An 18239-nucleotide genomic window follows, 5' to 3' on the forward strand; every position below is an offset into this window, starting at 1 on the left:
CAGTGTGGAAAGCCTATCTTTAAATTCTTAGGATAGTTCCTATTTTGTGCAGGGTAGCAGGAGGGGTACCACGGGCCTATTCAGCCCTAAGGCTAAATTCCCCACTAATGCCCCCAAGCCGACCTTCATTTCTGCACAAGAAACTTCCTTAAGAAATATGACCGCTGGTTTCTCTCAAGCACAGGCAAATAGAGGCGGCAGTTGTTGTGACCTTCTAGCTTTTGACTTGTAGATGCCACGGTTCCACCTAAGTTTTCTAAACTATCAGCATTTTTAGTTGGCAAGGCTGGCCTTCCTGTCTCTAAAGTACATGCACTCACACTAGCGCCGTTGCTAATAAGGAGATTTAAACCCGGGGATGAGTCATTGTTGATGACCAGAGTTCTGTGCCACTTTCCAACCATCCAAGTACAAGAATGACCTGAACAAGTAATTCACTCTGAGGGAGACCTGGGTTTTTCAGGCACCAGTTTTATCCCTGAACTCAAAAAACCACACACACCTCCCCTCTTCCATTGGATGAGGACATCGTACCTGACCTCTGCCCTCCTATCCGCAAGTACCACCCCGTCTTTGATAAACTCGGGGCATTTCTCATCAAAATTACCTTGTCATTGATTTTCACGACCCAAGGAGATCTTGCAGAATTCCAGTAAGATGTAACAACAAAGCTGAGTCTTTTAGAGAATTCTATTTGCCAGAACTTTCATGAAATAATATTTATATCAGACAAGGGCACTAAAATCTATTTATTGTTCTATATACTGAGTCACTCAAGCCCAGGGACAGAAACATGGGCAGTATTTTCAAACACTCATTTTACCTTCCTCTTGGAGGATAAGCTGATATTTTTAAATGAAAAATATTAATCAGGCTTAAAGCTGCTTTATTAATTTGGATGTATCTTAAGGAAAAAGCATGACTTTTTTTTTCAAATTAACTATGTTTTGATAAATTTTAATTACTGTTAGTCAAAGAAATTGGCTATCACACTGAAGTTTGAGCTTTTAGGAGTGATTATTAGAACTGCAGGAAGATAATTAATTTAACGCTGGAGTATTTTGAACACTAGCATTTTTTTCATTAGTCCTTCTTGGTGAGGGTGGGGATTCTGGGACTTCTAAAAGAAAATTACACATTTCAGTATTTGCGTTAAATCTTTGGCAGCTGCCTTTTTAAAATCAGAATCAAAACCTTTACCCAAACGTCCTAATAAAGGAATTTCCCTTCTGTACAGGCTTGCATCCTTAAATGGTTAAAAGCTTGCTCCCAGAATGGTTTATCGAAAAGCTTCTCGAAAGTATTTGCAGGATGAGAACAACCAGGTGACCTGAAGTAAAATTATGGGAGTACTTTGAACTTTTCCAACATTGTGTGATAAAATTACCTGGGGGAAGATGAACGTCTCTTTCGGGCATCCTGGGGACCAACATGGCTTACGATTTCTGTGCTCTGATGAGGAAATATAGAGTGAAGAAAAGTACCATATTTTAAATTTTTTAAAGTTTATTTATTTTGAGAGACAGAGTCAGCAGGGGAGGGGCAGAGAGAGAAAGGGAGAGAGAATCCCAAGCAGGCTCCATGCCATCAGCACAGTCTAATGTGGGGCTTGAACTCACAAAATGTGAAATCATGACCTGAGCTGAAACCAAGAGTCCCACTCTTAAATGACCAAGCCACTGAGGTGCCCTGAAAAGTATTGTATTTTATTTTTAAAGTGTATTTATTTATTTTGAGGGGGTAGGGCAGAGAGACAGAATCCCAAGCAGGCTCCACACTGCAACACAGAGCCTGATGTGGGGCTCAAACCCATGAACCGTGAGCTCATGACCTGAGCCAAAACCAAGAGTGGGACGCCCAACTGACTGAGCCACCCAGGTGCCCCAGAAAGTCCTGTATTTTAATTTGGCAGCAGCTAAGACTCTTCAGGTGTTGGTATTCAACTACTACTTAGGCACTCTGGTCGTCATTTGTGTGCTTCACACTGAGCTGACATAGGGAGATGAACATTCGTAATTACCTCTTCTATGGACAAGGCCTTTCTCCCTCCTCTTCCTCTCTCTCCCTTGCAACATCTAATTTGTTAGAAGGAAAGAAGATACACCAGCTAAGGAGAGCCTCAAGATTTGCTTTTAATATATTGGCTTCATAAACACTGTGTTCTCTTCATTTAGTTTTTAGGTGCCTGAGCATCTTGAAGGGACAGGCCAATGATCTGTTTAGTTTTTCCATCGTAACATAAACGAAATGGGAGAAAAGTAACCAGGATACACTTTCTGACTCTGGTGAAAGGAATATGACTCATCTTGTTAAAGACATACAGGGATCTTCATTTCAGAGAGTAACATATGTTCATCCCAACTGTTTCCACATCCATTGTGATGACGACAACTTTGGAGAAAATGTTGTAAAAGCATGTTTACTCTCATTTGTATTCATTTGATGAAACAGAACACTCCTGGAAATAGATACTGAGTGGACAGCAGCGTCACACCGTGACTTAAATGACTTAAATGACATTCATGTTGGCAGGGATTTACTTCGGACCTAGAAAGCTTTCGGAGGTGAACCAGCAATTTTGCATATCTCCACATTTATTTTATTTTTGTAAAGTTACTGTTTTGAAACCCAATTCTATACACATGGCATCCTCGTCTGGTTTATTCAGGACCTGGGGACATAGAAGTGTATGGCTTCCCTAATTAAAATGAAAGTAAAGGAGGGGCACATGGGTGGCTCAGTTGGTTAAGCGTCCAACTCTTGATTTCAGCCCAGGTCATGTCTCATGGTTTGTGAGTTCAGGGCCCTCATCAGCGAAGAGCCTGCTTAGGATTCTCTCTGTCCTCTCTCTCTATGCCCCTCCCTCAATCATGCTCGTTGTCTCTCTCTCAAAATAAATAAACTAAAACTAAAAATAAATAAAGGAGTGACTGTATATGAAAAGAAAGAGGTTTCTTAAGTGGCTCTTGAGGTACCATCAAAGGGTACAGCTAGGATAATGGAGTGACATACACAGGTAATAGTTGCAGTAATTCCCAAATTGTCACACTCCCTTGCTTTTGCAGTTTGCAACAGCGATACTCATTTTCGTGCACAAGACTTAGGGGGATCTAGAGAACACTCAGCAAGGAATGGGCCAGTAGCAGGAAAAAAGAGAGCCCAAGAATAAACACAAATAAAAATCGACTTTCAAAGGCTCTTGATACCAGTGATTTTCCACTCCTGTTAGGATGTTGATTTCTTTCCAGAAGGATCTCAGCAGTGGCCACCTGCCAGGGGAAAACAATACTCAACTTTGAGTGCCAACTGCCGCTCTCAGATATCTAACAGTGGAAGCCCCTCAGATTTTTACATTTTCTGCTTATTCAGAAAGCATCCCTGCTCTTGAATCTCTTGTAACTCACTGACTGACAAGCACCTGGGAACAGCCTGCAGGTGATCCTATATTTCTCGAGCAAGTGTTGCCCTCCAGTGGGTAGGTATAGACAGCCATCTTGAGTGGCCACAGATTCCATCCACTGATTGTGATTAGCCCCTTATCAGTACACCAAAACTGTGTACATTTTGTGGCAAACATCTGAAAGTGAACAGAATAGATGGGTATGCTTCCAAAGGCCATTTTTTTTAATTTCAAGTATAGCTGATATACAATATAAGTTTCAGTGTATAACGCAGTGACCTGACATTTCTATACATTAGAAAATGATCCCCGTAGGTCTAGCTACCCTCTGTCACCCATATAAAGTTACCACAATATTATTTACTATATTCCCTGGAATGTATTTTCTATCCCTATGATTTATTTTATAATTGCAAGTTTGTTTTCTATATTTATTAGTCTCTTTCTGTGATGTCCGTTTTTTTTTTAAAACTCCACATACAAGAGAAACCATATAGTACGTGTCTTTCTCCGACTTCTTTCACTTAGCATAAAACCTTCTAGTTCCATTCATGCTGTTTCCAGTGGCAAGATCACATTCTTTATGGCTGAGTAATATTCCATTGTGTAGACATACACAACATTTTTATCAGTTCATCTATTGATAGACACTTAGGTTGCTTCTGTGCCTTGGCTATCTTAAATAATACTGCAATAAACATAGGGATGCATATATCTTTCCAAATTATGGCTTTCATTTCCTTCAGGTAAACACCCAGAAGTGGAATTACTGGATCATATGGCAGTTCTATTTTGAACATTTTTTGAGGAACTGCCATGGTGTTTTCCTCAGTGGTTGTACCAGTTTGCATTCCCACCAACAGTGCACGACGAGGGGTCCTTTTTCTCCACATCTTTGCCAACACTTGTTATTTCCTTTTGGTATCCGCCATTACGACAGGTGTGAGGTGGTATGGATTGGATTTGTATTTCCCTGATGATTAGTGACGTTGAACATCTTTTCATGTGTCTATTGGCCATCTGGATGTCTTCCTAGGAGAAATGTCTGTTTGGGTTCTCTGCCCATTTTTGATCAAGTTATTTGATTTTTCTGGCTATTGAGTGAGTTGTAGGAGTTCTTTATATATTTTGGATATTAACCCCTTATCTGAATACCTATCATTTGCAGATATCTTCTCTGTTAGGTAGGTATGTTGCCTTTTTGTTTTGTTGATGATTTCCTTCACTGTGCAAAAGCTTTTTAGTTTGATATTATCCTTTTATTTTTTGCTTTTGTTGCCCATGCCTGAAGAAACAAATCTAAAATTTACTCCTCAGAGTGATGGCCAAGAGTTTACTGCCTATGTTTTCTCCTAAGACTTTTATGGTTTCAGGTCTAACAGGTAGATCTTTAATTCATTTGCAGTTTATTTCTGTGTATGGTATAAGAAAGTGGTCCAGTTTTCCCAGCACCATTTATTGAAAAGACTGTCTTTTCCCCAGTTTTTTATTCTTGTCCCCTTTGATGTAAATTGACCATATAAGCATGGGCTTATTTCTGGGCTGTCTATCCCGTTCCATTGATGTATGTGTCTGTTTTTGTGCTAGTACCGTACTGTTTTGATTACCATAGCTTTCCAGTGTAGATTGAGATCAGGGAGCATGCTACCCAGCCGTGTTCTCTGTGGTTCTGTACAAATTTGGGGCTCATTTGTTCTAGTTCTGTGACAAATACCATTGGAATTTTAATAGGGATTGCAATAAATCTGTAGATTGTTAATTCTTCCCATTCATGAGCCTGTTATATCTTTCCATGGATTTGTGTCCTTTTCAGTGTCTTTCATCAGTGTCTTACAGTTTTCAGAGTACAGGTTGCTCGCCTCCTTAAATTTGTTCCCAACTGTGGGTCCTTTCTAAAAAATAAAATTAGGAGCAAATTAGGCATATAATTTTCTGACTTGCTTATTTAAATATTACGTTGTCTTTAAGCATCGCAGAAATAAAATTTTAATACAGCCATAACATATTACGGACACGGGCATGCTAGGAGCAACTACCACTCCTCAATATTAGATCCTGAAGATGAAGACTACCTTATATGGAAGATGCAGAGTTACTTTCATAATGAGTGATTTTCAGACCTATTTGTCATAAGGAAAGCCAGGTTACCTTATGGGAACTTGAGACTCTCCTGGCTAACTAGCCAGTGAGCACATTACCATTTTTGCGAACATAAAGGTGATGCTATTAAAAACTAGTTCAGGGGTGACTCAGTTGGTTAGGCATCTGATGCTTGATCTCAGCTCAGTTCATGATTTCACGGTGAGATGGAACCCCATATCGGGCTCTGCGCTGGCAGTGCGGAACCTGCTTGAGATTCTCTCTCCCACTCAAAATAAATAAATACACTTAAAAAAACTAGTTTAAGAGGATTCAAGTCTGTTGAAAGATCCACAGTTGTAACATCATGCTGTTGGGTGTCCCTCTTCACTGGGCTCCTGCGTGGACCCTGCCTTCATTGCTCTGTGTCCACTGAGACAGTTGGGCAATATCTACTGCCCTGTGGCCCTCTCAGGGGAGTGATTCCTTCTGGAGGGCTGGACTTCCCTTTCACAGGCCTGTCAGGAGCTCTTCAGGCTGTGACAGCTCCTCAGTAGTTTCCCCCTTCTCTCCTGGTAAGTCAGTTGTGCCCAGGACCCATGAGGTGGCAGCAACAGCATGACTTTGCCTAGACCGCCTCCTGCCCCCCACCCCCCAAGAGGTGCCCCAGCCCTGCCACCTGGCCCTGTATGTAATCCCTGCTCTTACAACCAAGAAGTCCTCACACCTCATGCCCGTGATCATGGAGAAGGAAACTCTAATCCCTGGGGTACCACACAGTGTCTCACATCTCTTCCCAAGAGACCTGCACAGGGGCCTATCATTCAAAACACAGCGCTGCTGATCTTTTGCAAAATAAAGGTAACCCATGCCTTTCTTAGTATTGGTAAGCATCTGAACAGGACGACTATGCCTTATGTTCAACACTTTCTATGTCTCCATTGTCCAGGTTCAAATCACAGAGATCCTCCCATGATCTTGAAGTTGTGCATACACCGAGATAATGCAGCTCTCTCTTTTCATTCCTGGTACATCACAGTCAATTGGGTGGAAGACCTCTGGTCTTATCTTGATAGAAGATTATGCAGTGTTATTTTTTTAGAGAATAATTGTTATTTCTACTCCATGCATTTATGCTAATTTACTCATCTATTACTTGTTCCTGTTATATTTCCAGACAGACTTGCTCTGTTTTTTAACAAATGTCTGCAATTTCAGCAAGTTGCCCCTTTACCATTTATTTCTTAGTATTAAAATATGTTTGATTCACATATTATGCTTCAGATCTTAAAATACGTGAACTAAGGTTTTGAATCCCAATCTCCGGGCATGCTACTTGTGTTTGTTGACCATGCATTTTTGGTCATAATTATTAAAGCCACTGAATGCTACTTTTTTTTTTTTTAATCTCCAGCTTCTTATGTACTTGGTGAAAAACATTTTTTACTGTGGCTGAGACCAAAAATCATAACTTGTTGGGGTTCTCTTCTCTTCTGATTTTCAGGGTGCTGGTTGCACAGCCCTGGTGGTAGCTGTCGTGGCAAGGAAGCTAGAACTTACCAAAGCAGAAAAACACGTGCACAACTTCATGATGGATACTCAGCTGACTAAAAGGGTGAGTTACCACCCCATGGATCTTCAGAGGGAAGATTTTCGTGTGCTTTCCATTGCAGGGGTGGGCAATCGATTTCTGTTTTGACCTCTCAAGCTGAAACAACCTGGTTTAAAGTTAAGGCCTTCTTGGAATCTGTTCCATTTTTTTCCCCCCACATTTTGAGAATAGGCCAGTCCTAACTTTACGTCAGCTAGGAAATAATTGGACAACCTTGGTATTTACTCAAGGATAAACCTAGACCACGTCAGTATAAACAAAGAGGCACACTTAACATTTCAGTTTGCAGGATACAAGAAGGGAGTGCTATTAGATTGAATAGGAAGGGGCAGGCTGTCAATGTTATCTAGAAATTTAGAGTGTCATCTAGAGTGATGTAACAATGTTTTACTGAGCTTCTGTGAGCCAGTCTGTGGTCTAAAGACTGGGTGTGCAGGGACAATAAGAAACCACCAGTGACTTGTAGGACTCCAAGGAGCACAGACAGGCCCTTTCTGTGATTTAAAGGCTATGCAAGAGATGAAGGGCAGCAGAGCCCACTGGGAAAATATGGCAGAAAACAGGAATCCCGGTGTTGACACTCTCTCTGTACGAGGCTTGGCTCCCAGTATGTCACCTGTGTAAACTGGTGTCATACGCAGACAACTTTCTGAGAGAGGCACTAGCATTCTGCCCATTTTACAAATGTGGAAGCCAAGACACAGAGAGGTTAGGTAGCTTGCTCAACGTCACTATATCCAAGAGGAAAAAGCTTCTTCTCCCACTCCTGCCAAATGTTTAGCCTCTCTTCCTAGTCACTTGAGAGACCAAAATACAAGGTCAAAAATAAAGCTAAAAATCCTTTTTTAGCAGTGTCATGTTGCTAACATAACTCAAAGGAGAATCCAATCGGGCTGTCATCCAAATAACAAAACACATTGTCATTTGGTAACTTTACCCATAAAAGAATCCATGGCTGGTTCAAGGAGGGTTCCAATTTTCAGTGGTTTTACGCACTTAAAAAAATTTTTTTTAATGTTTATTTATTTTTGAGATGGGGGGGAGGGGCAGAGAGAAAGGGAGACACAGAATCTGAAGCAGGCTCCAGGTTCTGAGTTGTCAACACAGAGCCTGATGTGGGACTCGAACCCACAAGCAGCAAGATCATGACCTGAGCTGAGGTCGGATGCTCAACCGACTGAGCCACCCAGGCACCCCTGTTTTTACTCACTTTTGATTTTGGTTGCATATATAAAAGTAATCATGGTTCAGTTGGTAAATACTTCCTAATAGCTCTGTCATTTCAATGTGCCTATTTATGTATAAGGACAGTATTTACAAAATGTAAGCATGGATTCCAGTTGCCTTGCTATTTTCTAAGTCTTACCACCAGACACTATTGTGAGACTTTATTGCATTTGGAAGGTCCACATATAGTCTAGGTGATCTCAGCCACTCAATTGCAGATATCATGCTTTTGGCCTGGAGGTGCCCCTTTAGAATGTCTTCTACTCTGCACAGCTTTCTCTCAACTCCGGAATTCGCTCTCCAAACTCATGAACATTGGTGAATGTTACAGAAAAGCACAAGGAGAGCCATAAATTCAGAGCTGTTAGTCCACATATAATCCAAAATCGTAACAGATGTTTTGTGGATTTTGGATGCATTTCATACTGTACGGTTCGTATTGAGAGTCAAAAGAACTTTACTTTATCAAAAGAACTCTTCCCAAAAAGTCCCCTGTGTAATCCAAACAATTTTATCATGAAGATCATACCTTATAAATTTCATAAGAATTAACTGAATGCCACACTGAGGTAGAAAATTCCATTAAAACACCATATAGCCCATACATCTGCATGTAAATCTTTTCAGCAACAACACCAAAAGCTGGGACAGGATCACAAATTAGAAGAACCAAGTTAGCACATTGAGGCAGATTTCCCCGCATTTCCTAAGCAGGTACTTAGTTTTATCTTAAGAAGGTAAGATGCCATTTCTTTAGATTTACTTTGGGACATCAATATTCCATATCCTACTTACTGAACAGACTATGATGTTAAAATCCGTGAGATTTGTACAGGTCTCCCAGGTTCAGTTGGGAGCCATTCCAGGTTGGTTTTATAATTTAATTAGTTTAGCTCAAGATCACTCAGCCTCAGCACCATTGACCTTTGGGACTGGATAGTTCTCTGTTGTGCAGATGTCCTTGTACATTGTTGACTGGTTAGTGGCATCCTTGGTAGATGCCAGTAGCATTTTCTCTGATTTGTGACAACCAAAAAAATGTCTCTAGACATGGCTGGGACAAAATTGCCCACAGTGAGAACTGCTGCTTTGGTTTGTTATTCCCCAAGGATTTGGAGCCTGGGACAGTCCTCATAGTGGATATTCTTCATATATACTGAATTTATCATAATCTTCCTGGGAATAAAATGTAATTATTTAACAAAATATATAGCATACCTATTAGAGTTGCAGTTCGCCTAATATTGTTGGAGTTCTGTGTTAACTGCTGAGGATATAGAACTGAAATACCAAACTCCAGGACTCAGGAAATTGTAAGCTTTTCTGGTACTCTTCCTTCAGCAAATCAGATATAAGAACTGTTTTTTTGTTTCCTGTACTTGGGGCAGAAAAATTGGCTTGTGTTCTTGCTTATGTTGCTTATGACCCCACCCCCCCAAGCCCATTCTCGGCCCCTTTTGGAGGGCTGTGGATCTAGATGACTTCCATTCGTTTTTATGAATGGGACTCATTTCCCCAAGTGGATCATGTTTTCTGATCTTACAGCTCTTCTGTTACAAGTTCTTGTATACTTTAGCTTGACTCATTATCTATAGGGAATCTGTTTATAGAACGCTTTTTCATAAGAAGTATTATTGTAAATTCAAAATTCACATTCTCCATGATGCTTTATTAATTCTCTTATTTTATTACGCCTCCTTAAAAGTTTAGCTACTTTGCAGTATTACTTCGGACCAAGGGACTCCAAGAAGTCTTGCTGACAGCTTGATTTTTATAGGCAAAATGTCATTTAGTGCAGATACAAATGTTAAAATGTCATTAGAACCAAATATCAATTTCTCATTTATGATACCCATTTCATTATTATAGTCAATACAATATATGAAAATAATAGCCCTTTTATAGTCCTCTTCAACTTAATGAGTACCATTTACTTGGAACTTGATTCCATTTGGTCATTTATGGAATTTCTAAATGACCCTACTTTTAATTTTAAGTTTTTAAATAAAAATTCTAAAATACCAGAATAGTAAGGTCCTGGGCTCACCTCTTCCTATGGATATACCAAGGCTACAACTACAGATAATGCAACTGACTCTGAAAACGACCTGAACACTAACAGAACAGATCTTCCACAACTGAAGACTTAAAAGAAAAAGGTACATGGAGAAGCAGCGAACATGGACCTGAGAACCAAATTGCCTGTATGGCGACCCATAGGATGGACGGAGATCACAGGTACAGGGATTCTACCTAAGGCACAAAAGCAGCAAACATCACATAATGGGCATCCCCTGTTACTGGGGACCTTCAACAGAAAGGTGAGTCCCCATACGTTCAGAATTCAAAAGTTGACAGGGCTTACCTCTGAAAGACATGGGGGCCTACAGGCCTCTGAGACTCTGCTCTTAAAGGGCCAGTGCACTGTATCTCTCAGTCCCTCTCAATCCAAGATCCAGCACAGACAACAGACTGGAAAGCACCTAGATTATACATGAAGGAAATTTATTGAATAATTTTAGGGTATGTGCTGGAGAGGCAAGAATGGGTAGGAACTTGTCCAGGAATGGAAGTGCTGGTGGATACAATTTTTTTTTTTTTTTTTTTTTTTTTTTGCTCTCCTGCAGCCTGGGTTGGCAAGACTTTGTCGGAGCCAATTTTGGTACTCTCCATCCTCCTTGCTAGCACTGTTCACCCCACCGCACCTGGCGATCATTCCCCTGAACCAACTACTGCCCCAGGGAGGGGGACCAGCCTCACCTGCCAGTAGGCCCAGAGCAGTCCAGCCCAGGCACAACAGGAGGGCACATGCAACCCACACAGCAGACACCCCTGAAGTACCTGGTTCTGCTGACCAGGGTGGACTGCACAAGTGGGCCCCACAGGATACCTGACTTCTAAGACCAGGAGACTTAGCTGATCTACCTAATACATTGTAACAAACATGGAGAGTGAGACAAAATGAAGGCACAGAGGAATATGTTTCAAAAGAAAGAGGTCCAGGAAGCACAGAAAACCCCACACAAGATGAATCCAAAGACATCCATACTGCAACACAAAATAATTAAAATAGCAAAAGTTAAACAGAGAATCTTAAAGGTAATGGGAGAAAAGCAATTAGTTATGTACAAGGGAAACTCCATAAAGCTATCAGCTGAGTTTTTAGCAGACTCTGCAGGTGAGAAGGGAGTGGCATGTGATCTATTAAAATTGCTGAAGGGAAAAAACCTACAATCAAGAATATTGTACACAGGTAGTTTATTATTCAGAATTGAAGGAGACATAAAGAGTTTCCCAGACAAACAAAAGCTAAAGGAGTTCATTACCACTCAATCATCCTTAAAAGAAATGTTAAAGGGACTTCTTTAAGTGGGAAAGAAGGGTCTTAACAAAATTATGAAACAAAAAAAATTTCACTGGTAAAAGCATATATGTAGTACTGTTAAAGGGACTTCTTTAAGTGGGAAAGAAGGGTCTTAACAAAATTATGAAAGGAAAAAATTTCACTGGCAAAAGCATATATGAAGTAAAGGTAGTGCATCAGTCACTTACAAAGCTAGTATTAAGGGGAAAAGGCAAAAGTAGTAAAATCAGTTACATTATACAAAAATTAGTTAAGGGATACACTAAAGATGTAAAATATGATGTCATACACATAGAACATGAGTGGCAAATAGAAAGATAGTGTTTTTAGAATGTCTGCGAACTTCAGCAACCCTCAACTTAATATAGACTGTTATACACATTGGATATTATATGTGCACTTTGTTGTAACCACAGGCCAAACACCAGTAAGTAATAAGTTTACACAAAAGAAACAGAATCCTAACACAAAACTACAGAAAGTTATCAAACCAGGAGAGATCAAGAGAAGAAAGAAGCAGAAAAACTACAGAAACAACCAGAAAACAACAAAATGGCAATAAGTACATACCTGTCAACAATTACTTCAAATGAAAGTGGACTAAATGATCCAGTCAAAAGACACAAGGTGACTAAATAGATAGGAAAATAGGACCCATCTCTGTGCTGCCTACAAGAGACTCACTTCAGACACAGGGACACATACAAACTGAGAGTGAAGGAATAGAAAAAGATATTCTACGCCAATGGAAGGTGAAAAAAATCTGGAGTAGCAATACTTATCTCAGGCAAAATAGACTTTAAACCAAGATTGTAACCAGAGACCAAGAAAGGTGCTACATAATGATAAAGGGATCAGGCCAACAGTCAGGATATAACAATTGTAAATATCTATATACCCAACCTAAATACATAAGCAAATATTAACAGACAAAAAAAGAAAAATTGACTGTAATACAATAATAGTAGGAGACTTTAACACTTCACCTACATCAATGGATAGATCATTCCAAACAGAATCAACCAGGAAACAGTGGCTTTGAACACACATTAGACCAGATGGACTTAACAGGTATATACAGAACATTCCATCCCAAAACAGCAAGAATACATGTTCTTCTCAAGTGTGTATGGAACATTCTCCAGGAAAGATCACATATTAGGCCACAAAACAAGGCTCAATAAATTTAAGAAGATTGAAATCATATCAAGCACCTTTTCCAGCCACAACACTATGAAACTAGAGATCCGTTACAAGAAAAAAGCTGGAAAAAATACATGGAGGCTATACAACATGCTGCTAAATAACCAGTGGATCTATGAAGAAATAAAAGGGGAAATTAAAAAAAAAATACCTTTAGACAAATGACAATGGAAATACAACAGTCCAAAGCATTAGGGATGCAGCAAAAGCATTTCTTAGAGGGCAGTTCATAACAATACAGGCCTACTTCAAGAAACAAGAAAAATAATAAATACATAATTGAAACTTACATTTAAATAAACTAGAAAAAAGAATAAATTATGCCCAAAGTTAGTAGAGGGAAAGAAATAATAAAAATCAGAGCCAAAATAAATAGAGACTAAAACAGAATAGAAAGGATCAATGAAACTAAGAGCTGATTCACTGAAAAGGTAAAGAAAATTGATAAGCTTTTAGCCAGAGTCTTCATGAAAAAAAAAAAAAAAAGAGCAAGGACTCAAGTATATAAAATCAGAAATAAAAGAGGAGAAATAATGAACACCACAGAAATGAAAAGGATTATGAGAGACTACTACAAAAAATTATATGTCAACAAATTGGACAATCTAGAAGAAATGGATAAATTCTTAGAAACATACCATCTTCCAAGACTGAATCAGAAAGTAGAAAATCTGAACACACCAATTCCTAGTAATAAAACTCATCCCATACCAAACCCATGCCAACTACTACTACTAATAAACTGCCAACAAATGTCCAAGACCAAATGGCTTCACAGGTGAATTCTACCAAACATTTAAAGAAGAGCTAACAGGGGTGCCTGGGTGGCGCAGTCGGTTAAGCGTCCGACTTCAGCCAGGTCACGATCTCGCGGTCCGTGAGTTCGAGCCCCGCGTCAGGCTCTGGGCTGATGGCTCGGAGCCTGGAGCCTGTTTCCGATTCTGTGTCTCCCTCTCTCTCTGCCCCTCCCCCGTTCATGCTCTGTCTCTCTCTGTCCCAAAAAATAAATAAACGTTGAAAAAAAAAATTAAAAAAAAAATAAATAAAGAAGAGCTAACACTTCTCCTTCTCACACTATCCCAAAAGGTTAGAAGATGAAAGAATGCTTCCACATTCATTCTATGAGGCCATCACTACCCTGATTCCAAAACTAAAGACACTACAAAAAATAGAAAACTACAGACCAATATTCCTGATGAACACAGATATAAAAATCCTCAGCAAAATATGAGCAAAGCACATTCAACAATACATTAAAAGGATCATCCACCAACAAAATAAAAAGGCAATCTACTTACTGAATGGGAGAATACATTTGCAAATGATAGATATATCAATACGGGGTTAATATTCAAGATATTTAAATAACTCCTACAACTCAACATCAAAAAGAATAACCCAATTAAAAAATGGATAGAGAGGGGTGTCTGGGTGGCTCAGTCAGTTAAGCTTCCGACTCTTAATTTTGGCTTAGGTCATGATCTCACAGTTTGTGAGTTCAAGTCCCACATCGGCCTCTGCACTGATAGTGCAGAGTCTGCTTGGGAATCTCTCCCCCATCCTGCCCCCCCCCCTTACTCATGCGCATGCAGTCTTTCTGCTCTCTCTCTCTCTCAAAATAAATAAGCATTTTAAAAAAAATGGATAGAGAACCTGAACAGAAATTTCCAAAGAAGACATACAGATAACCAACAGGCACTTGAAAAGATGTTCAACATTCCACATCATTAGGGAAATCCAAATCAAAACAGTATCAGAAAGACAATATATAACAAGTGTTGGCAAAGATGTGGAGAAAAGGGAACCCTTGTGCACTGTTGGTGGGAATGTAAACTGGTGCAGCCACTATGAAAAACAATATAGTCATTCCTAAAAAAAAAATTAAAAATAGAAATACTATACAACCCAGCTCTGGGTATTGAAGAGTAAAACACTAATTAGAAAGGGTATATAAATCCCTATATTTATTGCATTATTTAAAATAGTTAAGATATGGAAGCAATGTAAGTTTCAATCAATGGATGAATGGATAAAGAAGATGCGATACAGATACACACAATGGAATATTACTCAACCATAAAAAGAGTGAAATGTTGCCGTTTGCAACGATATGGATGAAGCCAGAGAGTATAATGCTAAGTGAAATAAGTCAGACAAATACATATTCCATATGATTTTACTCATATGTATAAGTTAAGAAACGAATAAACAAGGTAAAAAAAAAAAGACACAGACTAAAAAAACCAAGCTTTTAAATACCCAGAACCAACTGATGGTTGCCAGAGAGGTTGGGGTATGGGATGGGCAAAACAGTTGAAGGGGATTAAGACACACCAACTTCCAGTTATAAAATAATCAAGTCACAGGGAGGAACAGTACAGCATCAGGAGTAGATTCCGTATTCTTGGAACAACTTCGTACAGTGATTTAAAGATGTAACTGTACTTAGGCTGAGCATGTCGTAACATGTAGAACTGTCAAGTCACTATGTTGTACACATGCAACTAACGTCATGTTGTATGTCAACTACAATTTCAAAAGAGTTCTAAAATCTGAATGATCATTCATGAATGATTCTGGGACATAATAGAGAATAAACAAGCACCTAAACACCATACATAGTTACCAAGACGAAGCTTAAAAATACAAGGTCAAGGGTGCTCCTTACCGCTGGAGAAAACTACCACTATCCCCTGAAGCAGTGCGGCAGAAGAAATCCTTTTTTTCTCATGGTCAACAGAGGTAATGATGATAGACATTCTGAAATCTGAACATGACTGTAAAAAAAAAAAAAAAAAAGCAGTGTGAGTGTTAAACGATTGATTATGCTTCTGAGAAGAAATGTAACTTTCCAAGCCTCCCATTGTGTTTCGTAACTGAACTGAACAGTTTCCATGAAAAATTATTCACTGTGCACAAGTTTTCAGAGGAACAATTTCACATAGAAATCGTTTCTCTGTTGGACAACATCAGCCACATGAAATACCATGTGTGAAAGTACAGCACATTATGCCTTGCACAGTCTATTAAGGGAGATTGTTCTATGCAATTCCAAAAGTTTAACATGCCACTCTACAATTCAGAAGTGGCCACGTACCCAGAATAATCTAATGATTTCAAAATGAAATCATTAGCCTAAGGACAATAACCTGTCACTGGGCTTTTAGTAAGATGGGACCAGCAACTTAATAGATTTGCAATTTATCACCCTTCCAGAGATACTATAGCATAGATACTGTGCTATATCTTTTGGAAATGTTATTACTCCTCAGTTGCATCTGAACCAAGAAGAAATCCTGGAGTTTGGCCCTCTGCACACTTTCATTTTGGAAGGAAACTTGAAAACAAGCAATTCTGAGAGCCCAGACGTAATTTTTAAAGTAGCTAGATGTACCACAAAGGATAATTATACATATTAATGTCCACTGTGGGTGTTTCCAATCCTGTTAAGAATTCTCAATAAGATCCATAATAAGAACACCATTATGCAGTTATATAATTTTTTGTCCTACGTATCTCTTAACAAGCGAACAGAAATTCTGGAGGATTGAGGCTCTGGAGCTTTTACATGGTGCTTGGAGACACAGCCCCGTGGGTGAGAAAGCAAAGTGACTGGATCGCTTGACCTTGCCCTGTTCCAAAGCTATAGCACTCACCCAGCCCCAGGTATCTGCTCTCAAGAGGGCCTGGGCGGCATGTGGTCCTAGTGTCCAGGTTTAGAAGTGTGGTCTGTGTTTGTCCCCGGCAGCCTGGAGGCATCGCCCACAGCCTGTGAAGCAACATTTTACCCATTTTACCACAGTTACAAGAACGAGAGGTGGAAAACTCTTGCTTCTTAAGTCAGAGGTTATGTCCCTTCTCTTAAATCTGATAAGAATGGAAGCATTGCACCAAAAATAAGTCTCTGAAGGGAGAGGCAAGGGGAAACTGGACCAAACAAACAAACAAAAAAATCAATTAAATAACAATCAGAAGAGTCAAAAGCAAAGGAAAACTATAAACAAAGTACTCTTTGAAACAGTGCTTTAATGTGTATCTGTATAGGTTTGAGCAAGGCAAAGTTTCAGTGAAAAGTCAGTCAGCTTTTAAGCGCTTTTGTGGTTTATCAAGTATTATTACACTTAAAAATATATTTTACCTTACGACCTCTGGCTTTAATATTTCATCACTACCTGTAAACGTCAGCGATAGAACATTTCATGACTTTTTTAACTGCAAAGGTGGTTTTAAGGCATCTGGGTAAGTACTGTTATCTTTAATAGTATTATTGCTTTTAGGGCTTTTGTTTTCTCAACATAACTGATTATTATTATGCCTTTCAAAATGTTTCTGGTGAAAGATTTTAATTGCAATGGAGCATGAGTCAGGCAGAGCAAATGTTCATGTTTTCCTTTTCTCCCTGGCTGTAGGAAGGGATGATGGGAGGGGAGAAGTTTCCTGCTAAGAAAGAACCTTCCCCTCACTCTCCTTGTTTCTTGACATTAGGAAAGTATTGCACAGAGTTGTTGGCTCATTAATTGGCACAAGAATCACCACAGCTACTAATTTTTGAGGGCTAGATCTGTGATCCCGCATAACAACCATCATGGGCTCTAGCATATGGTAGACACTTCATAAATTTGAATTAGTAAATGGAAATTAGGGAAGACGTAGTTAGATCTTACGTCTCTTCTGTAACCTGTATACCCTTCTTATCAAGAGGGTCCTTTGGTCGGGGCACCTGGGTAGCTCAGTCGATTGGGCGTCTGACTTTGGCTCAGGTCATAATCTCACGATCTGTGAGTTCAAGCCCTGCATCAGGCTCTGTGCTGACAGCTCAGAGCCTGGAGGCTGTTTCAGATTCTGTGTCTCCCCCTCTCTCTCTGCCCCTCTCCTGCTCATAATGTCTCTCAAAAATAAATAAACATTCATTTTTTTTTTAAAAGAAGGTCCTGTGGTCAATAAATATGTATCTGTGGCTCATGATTAGAATTTATGATGCAGGGCACCTGGGTGGCTCAGTCGGTTGAGTGATTGCCTTCAACTCAGGTTATGATCTCACGGTACATGGGTTCAAACCCTGCATCAGGCTCTGTGCTGACAGCTCAGAGCCTGGGGCCTGCTTCAGATTCTGTGTCTCCCTCTCTCTCTGCCCTCCCCTGCTCATGCACTCTCTCTCTCTCTCTCAAAAATAAATAATAAAAACACTAAAAAAAAAAAAAAAGGAGTTCTTATGATACAATGTATACACTATGGTACCAAATACTTAGCGCAACCTATGTCCGAAGCCCTGAGCTAGGGAGACACAAAGGTTAGTGACAATACCCCTGTCCTCTGAGAGTCTATAAATGCCCTCGAAGGGCAGGGCAGAGCTC

At 39.6% G+C, this 18239-nt stretch overlaps 1 protein-coding gene across 1 annotated transcript in view; it reads left to right on the forward strand.

Moving 5' to 3' along the window:
- The window catches only part of KCNN2 (potassium calcium-activated channel subfamily N member 2), a 158000-nt gene that overhangs the window by 126946 nt on the left and 12815 nt on the right, over positions 1-18239 (forward strand). The window contains exon 6 of the mRNA XM_047092603.1: positions 6984-7094. Within this exon, the coding sequence (XP_046948559.1) occupies positions 6984-7094 (111 nt within the window). The remainder of the gene's footprint in view (positions 1-6983; positions 7095-18239) is intronic.

Source organism: Lynx rufus, unplaced genomic scaffold, assembly GCF_022079265.1.
Source record: "Lynx rufus isolate CCGP_SWC_20201006 ecotype Redwood Valley unplaced genomic scaffold, mLynRuf1.p SCAF_1, whole genome shotgun sequence".
Classification (NCBI taxonomy): Eukaryota; Metazoa; Chordata; class Mammalia; order Carnivora; family Felidae; genus Lynx; species Lynx rufus.